The sequence below is a fragment of the Leptosomus discolor genome, chromosome 14, assembly GCF_034619465.1.
Source record: "Leptosomus discolor isolate bLepDis1 chromosome 14, bLepDis1.hap2, whole genome shotgun sequence".
Classification (NCBI taxonomy): domain Eukaryota; kingdom Metazoa; phylum Chordata; class Aves; order Leptosomiformes; family Leptosomidae; genus Leptosomus; species Leptosomus discolor.
The window spans coordinates 11,500,899-11,517,930 of NC_141404.1; the positions used below are offsets into that span (position 1 = coordinate 11,500,899).

General features: G+C 46.9%; 2 protein-coding genes across 4 annotated transcripts in view; one reads left to right on the plus strand and one right to left on the minus strand.

Annotated features, from left to right (window-relative positions):
• Positions 1-1,529, minus strand: part of CLEC16A (C-type lectin domain containing 16A) — a 187,666-nt gene extending 186,137 nt beyond the window's left edge. For all 3 annotated transcript variants that reach the window (XM_086472795.1, XM_086472794.1, XM_086472793.1), the window contains exon 1: positions 1,450-1,529. In XM_086472795.1, the coding sequence (XP_086328921.1) occupies positions 1,450-1,529 (80 nt within the window). The remainder of the gene's footprint in view (positions 1-1,449) is intronic.
• A 2,117-nt stretch (positions 1,530-3,646) lies between these two features.
• On the plus strand, positions 3,647-3,928 carry DEXI (Dexi homolog). Its single transcript, XM_009960218.1, has one exon. It carries the CDS (start codon positions 3,647-3,649, stop codon positions 3,926-3,928), a length of 282 nt encoding a protein of 93 aa, XP_009958520.1.
• The last annotated feature ends 13,104 nt before the right edge of the window (positions 3,929-17,032 follow it).

Below are 17,032 nucleotides of genomic sequence, written 5' to 3' on the forward strand. Positions count from 1 at the left end.
TCTGCTAGCACTGAGTAGTACCAAATGACTACCCCTTGTAAGTTAAATAGAACATTCCTGTTTATATCCAAGCATGACTTTTCCCCTTTTTTCTGCAATGCCAGATCATGCTGACTTACTAGTCTGACCTACCATGCTTTCAAAATTACTTTCTACAGTGCTACTGCCTCATCCATTTTGTATTTATAGACTTGATTTCCCTATCTTTGACAAAAAGTAATGCATTTCAACTACTCTTGCTAGTTTTAGACATTTTTCTAGTTCAGAGACAAGGACCAGAATCCATAACTCATCTTGATAAAGTAATCGCAAGATCCAAGTCTTGTATAAGTGCATCCTGCTCATTACTGTCAGACTCCATTCATGCCCTCCTTGTAATATGACTAATTGTTGAAAACTACCAGCCATTTATTTCTCAATGAGCTATGTATTCACATTGATTTAATTTAGAAAAATGCTTCTCCTCTTAATGATCTCCTTTTCTAGTTCAGTAGAAAGAGAAACTGTAACAGTGGATGTCATTTTTCTTGACCCAGCAGAACCCTTAAAATGGAACAGGGAACTTAAAATCATTTTAGCCCTTGCCATCCTTCCAGCTCTCAAGGGGCAGAGCTAGAAAAAACTATTCCACCTTCTGCAGTCAGCAATAACACAAGGACATCAGACTCCGGAGACTAACGTTACAATTCTCAAGCTCAACAGCTTTACTTCTGCACCAGTTGCTGAGCCCTCTAAACAGGGTGCATCCTCTGGACCTGCAAAACTACCATCCTGACGACCACGAACCACTGCTGACTACTAAGATCCCCGGACACACACCTCAAAAGGTCTGTATTGTTTACAGGCTGGGACCAGGCTCCTCGCTTCCCCGTCTTAGCCACTACCAGGAAACAAAGCTCTCCCTCAAGAGGAAGGTCATATTTCTTGTATTTATCATCTCTTACACGCTACTCCACTGAACGAGTCTGTGACATTATTAAAAACCAAACAAGCAGCCATGAGTGTGACACGACTTCACGGAGCTGTCCTGAAGACATTTGGGGATTAAGAGGCAGATTTCCGTGAGAAAGACAGCAGCCCACACCGCACAGAGAGCCTCCGTCGCCGCTAGTAAACTGCTCCGGGAGCTTTCGGCTCGGGAGGGCTGCGCCAAAACGCACAGGCGAGGACAGAGCGAGCGGCTGGGGAGCGTCGCCTGCCGAGCCGCCTCCCTCCTCACCCCTTCTCCTGCGAGCCGCCCCGGCCCCGCTCCGCAGCCCCCTCCCAGGGCAAACTCTGTCCCGCGCAGCTCCGCAGACGGAGCCCGTCCGCCTACCGCCCCCCGGCTCGCCTCGTACCCTCCGTGTCCCCTCACAACCCGGCAGAGCCGACCGCAGCACAGCTCCCCGCCACGCCGGCGCTCTTTCCCCTCACAGCTGCCCCCGGGGCCGCGGCCGGCTCCGCGCTTACTTGAGGTGGTCCAAGGAGTGGATGCTGCGGGCGGCCTTCCCGTGCCCGCCGCCCACCCAGCTGCGGGAGCGGCCGAACATGCTGGCGGCGAATGGCTGCTACGGCCCGCGGGGCTTTAGGGCTTCACAGCCCCGCGGGGAAGGGCGGGCGAGGGGCGAGCGGCACCGAGACACCGGGAAGCGGCTCCCGCGGCGTCGGCCACCGGGGCACACAAGCGCCAAGGCGCATGCGCGGGCGGGGCACGCTGGGAAGCGCAATCCTGGGCCCCGCCCCCGCAGCGCCGAGCGGACTGCAAGTCCCAGCAGGCACGGGGGCGGGGCGGGGTCGCTGTCCGTCACCCGGGCGGGAAGGAGGCGCGAGCCCCGCCAGAGTCCCGCCTTTGCTGGAGCCGGGCGCTTTCGGGGGCGCCCGTTCTGCAGGGGCCGCCGGGTTGGGGAGGCACCCGCCGGGGCCCGACACCTGTCATGGCCCGTCACCCGCCTGCCACCTGCAAGGAAACGGGCGAGTCCCGGGGAGCCCGGAGTTCTCTCCTTTCCCGTCAGGATTTCCGCAGAAGAGGGGCGACGCGCCCTAAGGCGTCCGTGGCGAGGGCCGCGCTTCGGCAGTTGTTCTCAGAGCAGACCGAGTGACCGTGTCCGGCGGGTGCTGCGCCCTCCGGCAGCGCCATGGTTGAGCAGGGGGGAGCGGGGGGCTCCCGGGGCTGAGGGGCGCCCGCGGCACCCACGGCCGGAGGACCTGGCTCAGTGTTTTATTTAGCTGATTCCTTCCCCCTCTTTGGCGGGTTAGATCTTGTCAGTTTGCGAGAGGGCTGTTAAGAATACAAAGGACTTAAGTTTAGCCTAAACAAAAAAATAGCCTTTAAAGTATGCATGTATCTCCCGAACACATTGTAATTTGGGATAAAATTTGGCCCCTGACATTCTCTCTTCACCTTCCGTAACTCTAAATTAAGCGGTTCTGGTGGGGTCAGTTCTGACGAGGGGAGAGCAGGGTGGCAGCTGCTGGCATCCCTCTTGCTAAGGTTTTTCCAATAAGGATTGCACATTTATCTTTGAATCGGCTTAAAATTAACGTAATTAAAGCAGAACAGAGAGAACAGGATCATTAATGACTGTCTTGACCTGGCTTTAGATTATTTTTTTTTGCTTTAACTGGATAAATAAACTAAATTAAGTAAAAGCTGAACACTTTGTCAGCCAATGTCAAACAAAACCAAAACCAAACCAAACCAAACCAAGTTTAAAATCATGTCCTTGATCATTTTGGTATAGGTAAGACCTCAGTCAGCAAAGAAATGCCTGCGCCGAAGTCTAAAGGGGCCCGGGCCGGCGCGGCCGCTCCCGGAGGTCCTCGTTCAACAACGGGAGCAGAAAACCACTTCCAGGGGCAAACAAACGAACAGGACCCGCCCGCGGGCGCTGCGGGCTGCTGCGGGGCCGGAGAAGGCGAGGAGCGGGCGCCACAGGGCGCCTCCTGGCCCCTCCAGCCTCCGCGGGCGGCCCTGGGGCCGGCGGAGCGGCACCCGCTCCGGCAAAGACGGCGGAGGCGCCGGCGACCGCCACAACCGCTCCAGGCCAACCGGCAGCGCCGCGGGCGGGCGGCGCTGCGAGGGGACGCGGCGCGGGCGCACCGCCGCGCCGGGCGGCGGGGGCAGGCGGCGGGGCGGGGAGGCGAGGGGGCGGGCAGGAGGGGGTCCTGCCGCGCAGGCCGGGGCTGGCGGGCTGGCTGACGGCGGCAGGTGCTCCGCGCCGAGCGCCACAGCGCGCCTGCGGCTCCTTCCGCAAAGTTTGCGGGCGGGAGGAGGAGGGGAGCCGCGGCGGGACTGCAGCAGCCGGGCTGGAAATGCCCCTGCGGAGCCTCCTGCTAACGGCGCGGCTGCGGCAGCGCCGCTGAAGCCCGCGCTGGCCGTCCGCCCGCCGGGGCGCCGCTTCCTCCGGGAAAGGCAGGGACCGAGCCGGCCGCGCTGCGGCTTTGCCGCCTCCGCGCCCCTGCGGGGCTCGCCTCTTCCCGGGGTCCGGATCCGGCTCCGTCCCTGCGGTTTTGCCCCTCCCGGCCACCGTGGCTGCGGAGTGCGGTCCTGCGCGCCCCGCAGCCGGCTCCTCGCCGGCGCCCGCCGCTGCCACCCGCCCTCCCCCCCGCGCGCCGGCCGGGCGGGTCGGTGCCCGCTGCGGCGCCCGCTGCAGCCCCGCACGGCTGCATGCCTGCCGCGGTCTCGGCACGTCTGGATTCGCTGGAGTCCTGGGCCTTCCATGCGCTCCTGGTGCTGCCCTATATGTTTTACGTGGGCTTGTTCTTTGTCAACGTGCTGATCCTGTACTATGCCTTTCTGATGGAGTACATCGTTCTTAATGTAGGCATCGTCTTCCTGCCCGAGGATATGGACCAGGCTCTGGTGGATCTGGGGGTACTCTCCGACCCTGGCTCCGTGCTCTACGAAACGGACAGCGAGCTGGATGTCTTTGACGGGTACTTGGAGTGACGCCCCGGGAAGCGACTGCGGGCGGACGCCGCCTGGCCCGCGGCTGGGGCCGGCTGTCCCGGCATGGCCGTAACTCGGGGACCGCCGCGGCCCCGCGATGCCCGCGCTGCGTCTCGACTCCTTCTTCGCAGCGTCTTCCCTTCCAAATGCGCCCCCCTCCCCCGGTGCAGGGGCGAGGCGGGGGGCCCGGACCGGCTGCCGCCGGGCAGGGCCGCGGACGCGCAGAGGGCTCGCAAGGGAAGTAAGTCACCTCCTCGGGCCGGGCCGGGGCAGCGGCCCGCGGGGCGCTCCCGCCGCCGCTCCGCCCGCCCTGCCCCTGCGGGCCCGCCGTGCCCCGGCGCGGCCCCCCGCCCGGCGCGCCATCCCGCGGGGGCGGCGGCAGGGCTGCGGAGAGCGCGGGGGCACGGCGGGGAGCGCGGGGGCACGGCGGGGAGCGGGCACTGCGCCGCGGACACCCGCCGCCGCGGCGGGCGGCACGGGCGAGCTTGGCGGGCGGCGGGCCGGGGTCGGGCCGCCCGCGGGGGGGCGTCGCCCGGCACCGCCGCGCAGAGCCCAGGGGCCGGGGAGGGGGGGGGCGCTCCCCGTCCTCTGCCGCGCGGCGAGGAGAATGTCGCTCCCTGCGGACGGACGTGCGCGGCGCCGAGCCGCGGCAGCTGTCATGCTGCCTCTTACGTTTACAGCTGGTCAACAACTTGGCTAATCCGGCCTGGGAAGCAGCTCTGAATCTAAATGAACCTCCCTCCAGGCTAATAGCTACTAAAATTCAGAGACCACAGTCGAGGCAGAAACACATCTGAATCAGATGCCCTTTAGAACCTTTGTCTAGGATAAAGAGAAACCTACCCAGCTTGCCATTCTTCTCCTGTTAATCGTAGCACGAGGGGTTTGCTTGATCAATTTATTGTTGTAGTTTTGAGTGACACTAAAACTCTGCAAGTGTTGTAAGGATTTTAGCCTTTTAAAACACTGAAATGCAATTGGGAAGAAAATCACTATTTCTAGCTAGGACTTTCTGTGCCAAATGTATGTTAATGAAAACATTCACAGTTTAAATTAAAATGTGTTAGCAAATCTGTCAGTAGCATTTTTAGCAAAATATTGTCTGTAAATTTGAAAACCAGTCCAGGATATCTCTTTATTTTCAATTTGAAATCATGGAAATAGGAAGTTCTGTTGAAAGGTTACAAGCATAACCATACTATACAAATACCACTTAACATCAAGCTCATTTAACTAGTTTTCTAATTTAAAAACAAAAGAAACCCTTCCTCTAGTGCAGTCCTTCATACATGTTAAAACTATCTGCTAAATATTTCTGTTGAGATTCCATATAAAGCAATAGTAGCTGATTTTGGTCAATAGTTTAGAAGGAAAAAATGGAAATTTTTGGTGTTAGAGTAACACTGCACAAAACAGCTGAAGAAGGCTTGGTCAAAGGCACATGGGAACACAAGAAGTGGGAGGGACAACAGACATCTTTTTTGCTGCTGAAGAAATCCCACTGCATACAGTTACTGCAAATGCAAGTGTCCATCCCAGCATTTGGTGGTCCATCCCAAGCAGCTGGAGTAGAAGGTCTGGAGCGGAACTAAACTCCCCACAAAACACTGTTGGCTATTTATATGGCTGTCTCCTCCTCTCCCTTTTCAGCTGAGCAAATAGCACACATGCTCTGTATTCCAGGAAAGAAATTCATAAAAACTGATGGAAATTTAAGCAAAATCTTTGGCCATTTTCTTCCCCCAAATACATTTTCCCAACCCCCAAATCTTCTAATTTCAACGTGATCTAATACAGGGATTAAAAATATTTTTTAATCACTTTTTTGCTCAGTGGGATTTGTCATGATGAGTTGGATCTAGTTTTCAGGAAGACCTGAGGAGAACAACAGACATAATTTTCCTCAGTGGGTTTTTCCTGCTACATGAATGCATAGTTTGACAGAACACAGGGTCTGAGCACAGTTCTGTTCAGTGTAGATAAATGGGCTTCTTGAAATTTTCCTTCATATTAATAGGATAAGTAGCTCTGCAAACTTTTTGATATTCTAACTATAAAACTATGCCACCTCCCTATGTAAAAATCAAAATGCAGAGGTCTTCACAGAGCTCCGAACTAAGTCTCAGTCTATGTCCACTATGAGCTAATGGAGCTGTGCACAGGTACCAGCGCCAGCCTTGATCCTTTAATTTGGCAGCTGTCAAGTTAGATGGTGGTTTCCACGGAGAATCAAATCACAAATCCTTGAAGGTAGATCAATTATTAGCAAAAACATATACTATTACTGTGCTTCATCTATTTATATATTTAATTATAGTTATATACACAGCAACCAGGCCACAAATTGCATAATTATTTAGCTACCAGGCAAAGACTCAGCGTGTTGCCATGAAAAGCGATTTGTGTTGAGACCCTGGTTACAGGTTTCTTCCCTGTTCTGTGCCATGCCTCCTCAGCAGTTCCCTAGCATGGCAGGCAGAAGAGGGCCCTAATTTGGAGCTGAGTTTTCTGCCTTGGGAGCAGAAGTAAGGCACTGAAAGGGAAGATTTAAATCCCTTTGGTGCCTAGCCTGCATGGCCTGAGTTCTGTACGAGTGTTAGCCTGTGCTCTCCATAGGCCTAGAAAGGCTGCCCACCTGCCCTGTGCACTTAGACCCAGAAGTGCTGAGGCTACCAGTCACCGCAGGAAGAATAGGTCTCAGTTTTACCAGCAGAGATGAAAAATACATAGGCATACTCTTTGCATTGAATATAAGAGGAGTGTTCTTCATGTGACTCACCAGTGATGCTGAGAACAACTGAAAAGCTATGATTAGCCTTAGCTGAAACCTTGCAACGTGCTCCTGGCATTTAGAAAGCAATGCCTTGCACCCGGGAGGTGACAGGAAAAGAAAGGGAGGAAATCCCAAGAGGCGATTCTGCGAAGTATGGAAAGGCTAATTTAGATGTGAAAATAAAAGAGCATGTGGATCAGAAAAGCTCTGCTGTCTCTTGCAGCAAAACTCTCACTTGAATAAACTCAATAGGAGCAAAATTATGTCCAGGTTTCCGAGCATAATTGGTGGCAGAGATTGAAGGTAGACGACTAAGCAGGTGAAGGAAGCTTCCTGTCCTGTTCACATGGAGAAATCCATCTGTGTAAACTGAGCAGAACTGAGCTTATGTTATCTACTGTTTAGTGTGAGTGTGCCAGGTTCTTTATTATATTTGAAGTGCCCTGGAATAAGGTGATATGACTGTTCTCTTTGTACTTTCCTAAGATCAGGTGTGACTCATCATGAAGTACTCTAATCAGAAAGAAAATGAGCAAAACTAATCAATAATGAAAACTGAATGGGAAATACTGTATTTATTTAATCTTACAGTATAAGCATTACCTATGTTTTTTCATCAAGGTGCATTATGAGGTGGACTGTGAATGGGCTGAAGGAAAGAAGTCAGAGAGTTGTCGTCAATGGGACAGAGTCTAGTTGGAGGCCTGTATCTAGTGGAGTCCCTTAGGGGTCGGTACTGGGACCAGTACTATTCAATACATTCATCAATGACCTGGATGAGGGAACAGAGTGCACTGTCAGCAAGTTTGCTGATGACATGAAACTGAGAGGAGTGGCTGACACTCCAGAAGGCTGTGCTGCCATTCAGCGAGACCTGCACATGCTGGAGAGCTGGGCGGGGAGACATTTAATGAACAAGGGCAAGTGCAGAGTCTTGCATATGGGAAAGAACCACCCCATGTCCCAGTCTAGGTTGGGGACTGAGCTGTTAAAGAGTAGTGTAGGGGAAAGGGACCTGGGGGTCCTGGTGGGCAGCAGGATGGCCATGAGCCACCAATATGCCCTCGTGGCCAAGAAGGCCAATGGCATCCTGGGGTGTATTGGAGAGAGGTTGTCCTCTCCCTCTGCTCTGCCCTGGTGAGACCCCATCTGGAATACTGTGTCCAGTTCTGGGCCCCTCAGTTCAAGAAGGACGGGGAACTGCTGGAAAGAGTCCAGCGCAGAGCCACAAAGGTGATGAAGGGGGTGGAACATCTCCCTTGTGATGAAAGGCTGAGGGAGCTGGGGCTCTTGAGCCTGAGGAAGAGGAGACTGATGGGTGACCTCATCAATGTTTATAAATAAAGGGTGAGTGTCAGGAGGATGGAGCCGGGCTCTTCTCGGTGATGGCCAGTGACAAGACAAGGGGCAATGGATGCAAGCTGGAGCAGAGGAGGTTCCACATTAACATAAGGAAAAACTTTCCCTGTGAGCGTGTCAGAGCACTGGGACAGGCTGCCCAGAGAGGCTGTGGAGTCTCCTTCTCTGGAGACATTCAAAACCCACCTGGACACGTTCCTGTGTGACCTATTCTAGGTGGTCCTGCTCTGGTAGAGGGGTTGGACTGGATGATCTTTCAAGGTCCCTTCCAACCCCTAACATGCTGTGATTCTGTGATTATGATGAATGTCTTCAGGGAGCAGAATCCATCACTCAAAAACTTGTGACTCAGCACTTCTGCTGAATGCCAACATCTAAATCCTGAATCAAAGAAATAGCTTTACTCACTAGCCCATCAGTATAGTGCCAGTTAGAAATGCAAGCTCAGTGTCTATGGGAACAGCATGGCCCAGCAGAGGGGGAAATGAGCAAGCTGGAGTCCTTCCTCTGTCTGCCACTGATGTCTTCTGTGTGCTTAACTCCCTTGTGCCTCCATTCCATCTCTCTAAACCAGAGATTCCACATAAAGGAACAGATTTGAAAAATGTTAGTCAGGATACACATAAACATGTAAGAATCCACCTCCTAACTTCTTCCTTTTCAGACTTTGAATCTTAAAAATAATGAGCACAGAGATCCGCTACTTATTTTACCTTGCCATTTTTCACTATGCTCTTATTTGTAGAAATCTCCATGTGAAAAAAAAAAAGGGGTGGCTTATTGACTCCATGATACAGAACAGTTGGCTATTTTATATGAGTTATAGTAACAACAGGATTAAGAGCAATAGCTGTGATTTTTAGAACCGTGTTTTGAATTTGTAGGTGTTATTAAAATCAATAGAAGTTGAGTGCTCAGACTCACCTGATAGCTCTGCTTTAAAGAGACTTTTGTACTCTTGACTCTTCTTAACAGGAATTCCGTCCTAGGTGGAAGGAAGACAAAATCGTCGTTAACTGATGTACTGTCCATACAGACTCATAACCACAGCCATGGACAGTCCTAAGTGATTTTCTACCAAATGCATTCATTTACATAATGCAAAGAGAGGAGGCAAATTTTAAAAAAAGTTTTCCAAAAGCTGCTGTTAATAACATGAATTAAAATGAAGCATAGAAAATAAAGAGACATTCAATTTAGGGTAGAAGTAGTTCAGGCCTGAGTATTTAATGTGTTAAAAGCCCCAGCCACAAGTGATTTTAAAGAATAATTAAAAAAAAAAAATTCTGTGATTCTTTCCTACAAAAATGAAGTTTACTGTAATCAGCTTGCTTCAACAGGTGGCAATAGCCAATTATCAGTTTTAAACTATCAAAGGAATTAAGAAATTAATCCAATTTAATTCTTCATGTTTGTTTCCTCTGGGTGAGGGGCGAAGTGACAACTGCAGTTCAGCTAGCAACTAGCAATCCTACAATAGAAGAAAAGAATCATTTGTCTAGAGACATGTAGTTTGTATATTTGGCCAGTCCAGCTCTTTGCATTTGTCCCCTTATAATGATTCTAGTTTTTATGGACTACAGCTGTCCCAAAGAATTAAATAGTACACAAAAGTGCTAAATCTTTCCATTTCTTCAGGGAAACTATCAAAACTGTCTTTCTTTTCCCAGCTGACTTTTAGTACTTTGGCCACACACTTGGGAAAAAACTAGCTGAACAGTTTGAATGATGCTCTGTGAGGACACAAACATGTTTCTAATATATGTGATAAAAAGGGTAAAGACTAATAGCAGCCATATATGGAAAATAACGGCATAATGGAAAATGATGATGTGTACTGAGTGATCTATTGCTGGGTAAAGCTGTAGTTTAGTTAATAGACTTAAGGCTATATACTCTTTGAAGGGCTGGAAAAAAAGACCCGAGGCTTGCTCAGACAGTAGAGCCCAAACAGGCCACGAGATCTGAAACACTCTTGCAGAAAGTCAGGAAACAGAAAGCAGACAATGTCAGGATGCGAAAAAGAGCCACCATGTTTCCTTTGGTCCAGCCTGAATTGTGAAGACAACTTCACAGACAGAATTAACAAAAATATCATGACTGAGTTTCTAATGCTAGAGTTACGCTCTAATAGCCATACTGTTAAATGCTTACAGGTATCTTTTAGGCTAGTTCTGAGATTTTAAAAATATTTGCTCTCTTTTCATTTTCCATTGGTTTTTTGAAATTTTCTGTTAAAAACCAGGTTCACATGAAATTTGAAGGACAGACTTTTAATCAGATTAACAGAAAGGCAGGGTTGAATATGCTGGTCAATTGTATCGTTCACACCCCATTTAATATCTGCCACTACAAATTACAGTCTTGGACTAGCAGCCCTACAGCAGTATTTGAAACATTAGACAGCTTTATACTTTGCTTTGGAGGCCCAATACATTTTACTGTGCTATTTTTAAGTCAGCCTACAATTTGATCTACAATGCAGAACACTAACAATCTCCCCGAACTGTCTGCTGTAGATCAGAAGTTCTATTTCAACTTGGAAAGCAATCAGATAAACATCAAATGAGTAACTTGTTAGAGCTGCTGTTTCCTCTTGTTCTTAGTTTAAGAGGTAGGATTTTGAGCATGTGATTACTGTTAGCAGGGTACTGTAGCTGATAGACTTTGACACAAATACCTCACTGGGCACAAAAGTGCTTCTTGTTTCTGACTAGCATCTACAGTAAGTGGCACACAAGAACATAGGAAATGTCATGATGAGTCAGAGCACGATCGCCCAGCCCTGTGTTCAGCCTCTGACAGGGGCAGGGGATGCTCTCTGGGAGAGCACATGACCCTGACCAACGTCTGCAGTCCGTTCTCTTTGTACTTTCCAGAATCCGCAGTGGCAGAGTGAGGGATGTTAGAGGGCACATTGCTGCCCAGCCCTTTAGCAGGTCACCTTTTGTCCCCTCAATGTTACGAAATCCTTCTGGAGTGCCTTGCTATCACTACAGCATCTGAATACAGGAAAGAGCTTATTTTCTGCAGTCTTGAAGATTTCTCTGTTCGCTCTTTTCTCTGGGTCACTAATGGTGATGTTGAATGCAAACTGGTCCCTGGTATACCCTGGTGCTGACTTCTTTCCTACCAAGCCTTACTCTTTGGTTCCAATCTTTTAATCTGCTTTCAATCCATAGAAGAGCGTTTCCCCCAGTACTGTGTCAACCTGTGTTTGCTTTTGGGTTCCTGTAATGCCTTTGTTAATGATACCGTCTTCCTCAGTCTGTCCATGCTCCTGCAGAACATACGACCCATCGGATTTCATTCTTCACTCAGACTCCTCATAGATTCTGTTACACCTTCTGCACTTGAAGAGGTGGCAGCGCTCCTGCCTCGGGACCCCTTGTGCCAGACACCCTGAGATACGATCTGCTGAGCCTCTGCTCCAAGCACAGAAAGTGAAGAGCAGGAGGAAGGCTGTGTTTTTCCCTGCAGTCCAGTGAGAGCCTTTTCATAGAGCTCCATGCTTGAAGCAAATCTGTTAGTGGGTCTGTTACGGCTTTGTGCCACAAACTCCCTTCCCATTATACAACCGGATTAGCACCTTTCCTGTGCAGGGTCCCCTGCCTTTCCACACTGCGCAGGAAGCCTGTAGCACCTACAGAGGGGAAGGAGGGAAGAGCCGTCCTTCCAGAGACGTGCTCCACACAGCGCAGATGACCTGCTGAGCTGCAGGCAGCCAGGGGACCTGCTATTGGTCTTCTGTGCCTCAGCTCTTCTTCAACACGGATTCATCCCCAATCATCCCCTATCAGAGCTTCATCATTCTACACTATATTAATTAGTCATCTGGAAGATCACAAGACCAAACGGATATAGTCACTAGTGCCCAGCACCTTCATAATCCACAGTTCTGGTTCTACTTAAAGAAGGCTCCTCAGGCCTTCTGTTTACCCGTGATGGTAGTAAAAAATCACCTCTTAATAGCTCTCAGATACTTTGACCCAGTCAAGGCAAACAGATAAACTAGGATAAAGCAATACAACAGTAATGTATTCTTGTCAGTAAGACCAAGAAGTTATCCCAACATGTTATTTAACTCTGCAACTACTTACCAGTCTATCCAAAATGCTTTGAACTAAGTGATTCTGAAGAACAAAAAGAGAAAGTGACCAAAATCAGAGGCTATGTCACATGTAGGCAATACATAATTAACACAATTATACAAAAAAAAAAAAAAAAATCTAATGAACAGGATCTGTTTAAGAAAATGTAGCCAGTTCAAAAAACAGTTTTAATAGGTATGTCTAATAATACCAACCCTAGTATAAAATAGGCTGTCTCACTGTATGTCACAGCTCATTGGACTCTCTTAAGAGCAGCCCTTGCTAACTGATGTGATAGACTGTGGTTGACACCTTATTGTCATACCCCTGACACTAGTATCTTCATGTCTCTGTTAAAGTTAGATGGACTAGTGCGCTCTGACATTCACAGGAACTGTTACATTGATTTCTCTGAAGGGTTGTTCAGGCCTTTACTTCTGAAAGAGTTATTAGGCATAGCCACAAAAGGTTTTAATTTTTAATTTTTTATTTTTTTTAAAGAAGTCAATGGCGTGGTGCTATATCTAACATACACAGTGACTTCTCTGTTCATTTTAGGTATAGAGGGTTACTCTGTATTTATGTGTTTTCTTTCAAACAGATTCATTAAACACCTGAAATGGATTATGACCAGGTTAATGGATCAAGTCACGGAAAGAAACTATACTCTGAAATGTAGAGATGAAAAGAAGGACAAGGGGACAACAAGAAGAGTTGTCATCAGACCTTGTCAGTTGTGACTTTTCTCCATAGTCATTGCTTCTTGAGTGTGCACTAACTGCAGTGATTCATGCACCATACTGGGCTTCCATAGGTAATTCTGGGATGGACTGTATGGACAAATAATATAAGCTATGTTCTAACAGAAAATCAAGATGTTACTCAGATTTGATAAACTTCTGAATAAACACCATGTCACCCGAACGGACACGCTCTACATACCGCTTAAGCAAGTGTAACAATCGCACATTGAAAACTCTACCAGCCAGTAGTTCAAAGACAGTGCTCTCTCAGGGGAAAATATGCAGGAGTGACTGCAAAGAGGTTCTGTTCAGGGCAGTATTACGGCAAGAACTGTGCTAGTAAGATATTTTATTTAAATCATGAGTTCTGAAATAGATCAGAGAGTGAATTTTATATGTCAGGTGGATTCATTATCTAACACAGGATACTTTGCAGATTGTTTAAGCTCATGTTCCTATGTACAGATGTGAAAGCAATACAATAAAAACCTACCTTTTCCATGAAAAAGTTAAACAGTCGTGTTGGAGTTGTTCTTTTTAGGTCTGAATAGAAAGTAATTGAAATATGCTTTCCAGGAAACTCCAGTTTTCCTACAGGTACCTGCAAGTAGCTCCAGATTGTTGAGATGGCCAGCATGTAGGAAATCCTTCTTATGAACAACTACTTAAAAAATCAGATCTGAACTGAAACACCAGGAACTGTGCTCTGTGGCAGGGGGAAAAACACACGTGTTACTGAGGGCAGGAATTGTACTGGGTTTGTCTTATTATAGTTTTTAGAAAAGTCTAATTTTTCTAAGTGTGCAGTTGTTAAGTCAAGTTGATGTATCAAGAACATTTCAGATAAAGCAGAGTTGAAAACATTTCTCCTGAACTCTCTCTGTGCCTTACGTCTGTCCTCTGCATCTCTACCATCTGCTCCCACCTTGGGCTTTCAGATCTAGACAGATGGTGTCATGAGTGTCTTGACAGCCAGTATGAGGGAACAAGAGGGTAACAGTTTAGACCCCCCCTTGAAACAACGACAAACTTGCATATCAAAATCTTTTTTCCTGATACTTTCCGTGTGTTGCACTCAAATGGCATTTTTTAACTCCTACTGCAGTGCCCCAAATGCAATTTTCAGCTGCTTCTGCAAGAAGTGAAGCACTGTCATTGAACTAAGTAGCTTTTCTCCAAGACAGGTTCCATCAGATACAGTTTGGGGCCTTTAAGACACTGACAAGTGCTTTGTTCCCTACAATCCCTGGCCTGCAATTCAGGGATGAAGTCACTTAGGGCACAGTATTCTAACATGGAAAGATTGATTTAGCGAACTAAATCCCCATTTAGGGACCTATATAAAGAATAGCCAAGTTTAAAAACTTGTGTTCACATGCCCATTTGGGACTAACACAGGAAAGGTTGAATTTTGCTACTGGAGGCAGCATTCCTGCTGCCTGTATAATTAGAAATTCATACTGTTTGCAGAGATGGCTTACACTAATTTTTCAGGGTCACATATATAGCATTTTAAGAACATGGTTCAGTTTGTCATTACAGGAACTTATTACAGTATCTGCTAGTTTGTAATTATTTCCCTGCAGTGGGTTTATGCTGCATAGTGCACAGATCAAGCAATACAAATTCCACCAAGTAATTAACTTTGGAGATTCTGTATCTTGGATCAAGATTTCTGATTTCTCAGAACAGCTCAGCTTCATACATTTAAAGGATGGGGAGAGTACTCAGATTACAGGATCTGATTACCATCATAACACAAGCCTTAGCATTTTAACAAGACTTCTTTGACAACAAAAAGAGCATGGGCTAAAAAAAGTAGCATTTTTCTCATATTGAAAGATTTTTAGAACACAGATTTGATCAGAACAGCTTTTCTAGGATAGTCAGTGAATTCAGCTCTCTATACATAAGGCATTCATTTGACAAAAGCATTTTGGATGTGCTTTGTGCCACAAGAATGTCCAGATTAATTTTAGAACTTTTAACTGCAAAAAGTCTGAAAGGATGAAAAAACCCTTTTGCTGTTATTAGCAGGTGGCTTCAGTCAGCACTTTTATATCTTGTAATTCTGGACTTAGAGTCTGCCAGTTGGCATTGCAAGATTGCATTCCCTGTTAAGAAAGAAGTATTTCTCCATTTCCAGACCACTGAACTGGTAAGCGCCAGCAGGACCAACCTGTCTCCCTCGCACACAGTGCTTTTTGTTAACCTACGATGTGAAGCCCTGAGCATGTCATTATGTTCAGAAGCCAGCAGTGGTTTCATAGTGTTTCCAAGAGAAAAATCAAAATAATTTTCAAGGTACTACAAGCCACTCTAAAAAGGAATACTCTCTTTTATTAATACTTTAAAAAAGATGTATAAAGACAACCAAAACACTGTACCACAGAGTTTAAGATCTGTACATTACAAACACACATCTCTCCACTAACTCATAGAAAGAGAACAGCAGTATACCCAACACGATTTTATCAGTCCAGACAGGGTCCTGTAACGTTCAGCTGCCTGTGCAATATTTAGCACATTCTCAGATTCAGTCACAGTGAAGTGTAGCCACAAAATATATCCCTAAAGGGGTGTTTGTCATCCAAAGCTTAGTCAAGGGAAGCCGAGACAAGGACTCCCCATAGATCTGCATGGCTGGAATGCTGCAGGCTGAGGGGAACATCACACAAGATTTGGCTTAAACTACCTCCCATTCAAGCAGCTGAAAGAGGGGAGTGTAAATGAGATTTTTTTTCCATGACTCTGGCTAGAGTTTGTCTAGAGAGAAGAACCATGCAGATAGTTAAGAAAAGTACCACTTTCTAGTTACGATCATATCGTCCATAGAGTTTTCCCACCTTGCTCTCTTGTACTATTTCCGTCATGTACTATGTCTGGTTCCCTGCTCTCCTTTGATTAACAGCAACAACAAACCAGACCCTCCTTCCTTCCTTCTTTCTTTAATTTGTCCACTCTATGTTGCTGTCAAGATTCTGCAGGCACTGAAACTTTAGCAGAGAAGTATCATTTGCTGGAAATAACATAAAGATTGTGGGTTTTTAACTGTTTGAATTGGGGACTTTTTTAAAACCAAGTAACAGTGTATTTGAGAGTTCAGTTGAGAGATTCTAGTTTGCACGTTCACAGAGCTGAAATAAAAGAAAAAAGGAGACCATTGGTTTGCTATCGCAGTCAGCAGGACCAGTATTTGGCCCACATATCACTGAGATCAGCAGCACAGCCACATGGTAACACTTTGAAATATGTTATTGTCTGTCATTGCTCAGTTAGTCATAACTCTGTAAAAGACGGCCACATAACCACACACAGCAGTGATTTCACTGTCAAGTATAAAATCAATGCTTGTACATTTATGCTGCCACCTGCAAGTGGCATACCAAATCCAGGTATATGTATTTAAAGTTCTTATTTGAGACAGAGTAAAAACATTTGAAGATTGTCACTTTGAGGATTTTTGTGCAATAAACTGACGCTATTTGTATGCATTTGGATTTCTGCAATCATGTCAGAAAAATCCTTAATAGTTTTCCAGTTTTACTTCTTTTCTTCTCTTTACTTCTTTTTTCCCCAATATTTTTGAAGGATTCTATAACAAGGGAGTGATAGAAAATATTTTGCTATCCCTTAAGACGGCATTAGTGATTAGCATCAAGAAAAGAGCCAGTTCTAGATTCCTGTGGATAATCTTACATCTCAGACTGTTTTCTAAAACTGATCATTCTTATTTTTGCTCCTGACCCTAATGCTTCAAATCAGTCCAGGCAGACAGGTGAAATCTGTAACACTGAGCTTTGGAAGTCCAAAATCATCAAACCGAATTTGATCACAGTTACCATTGGCACTATGAAACAATTAGATTTGATCTGTCACTACTTCAGATATTGCAGGTCCAGCAGCTTGCAGTCTACTCTGATGAATCGATGATGGAATTTTATACTATCAATATCCTGCTGATTCCTGGTCTCCTTTAATGGTGATCATAATATCCAGATGAAGTTTTCATCTTTGAAATTTGATGTTGCATAACTCTTCATCACTTCAGTAGAAACACAACTGGGTCTTTAAATGGCATTTTAAATGACCTTTAAAAAAATCTGAACGCCATCATTCATCCACTTCAAGCATCACT

Bases quoted from the DNA above. Each gene is read 5' to 3' on its own strand.
- DEXI (XM_009960218.1), top strand. From the start codon at position 3,647: ATGCCTGCCGCGGTCTCGGCACGTCTGGATTCGCTGGAGTCCTGGGCC.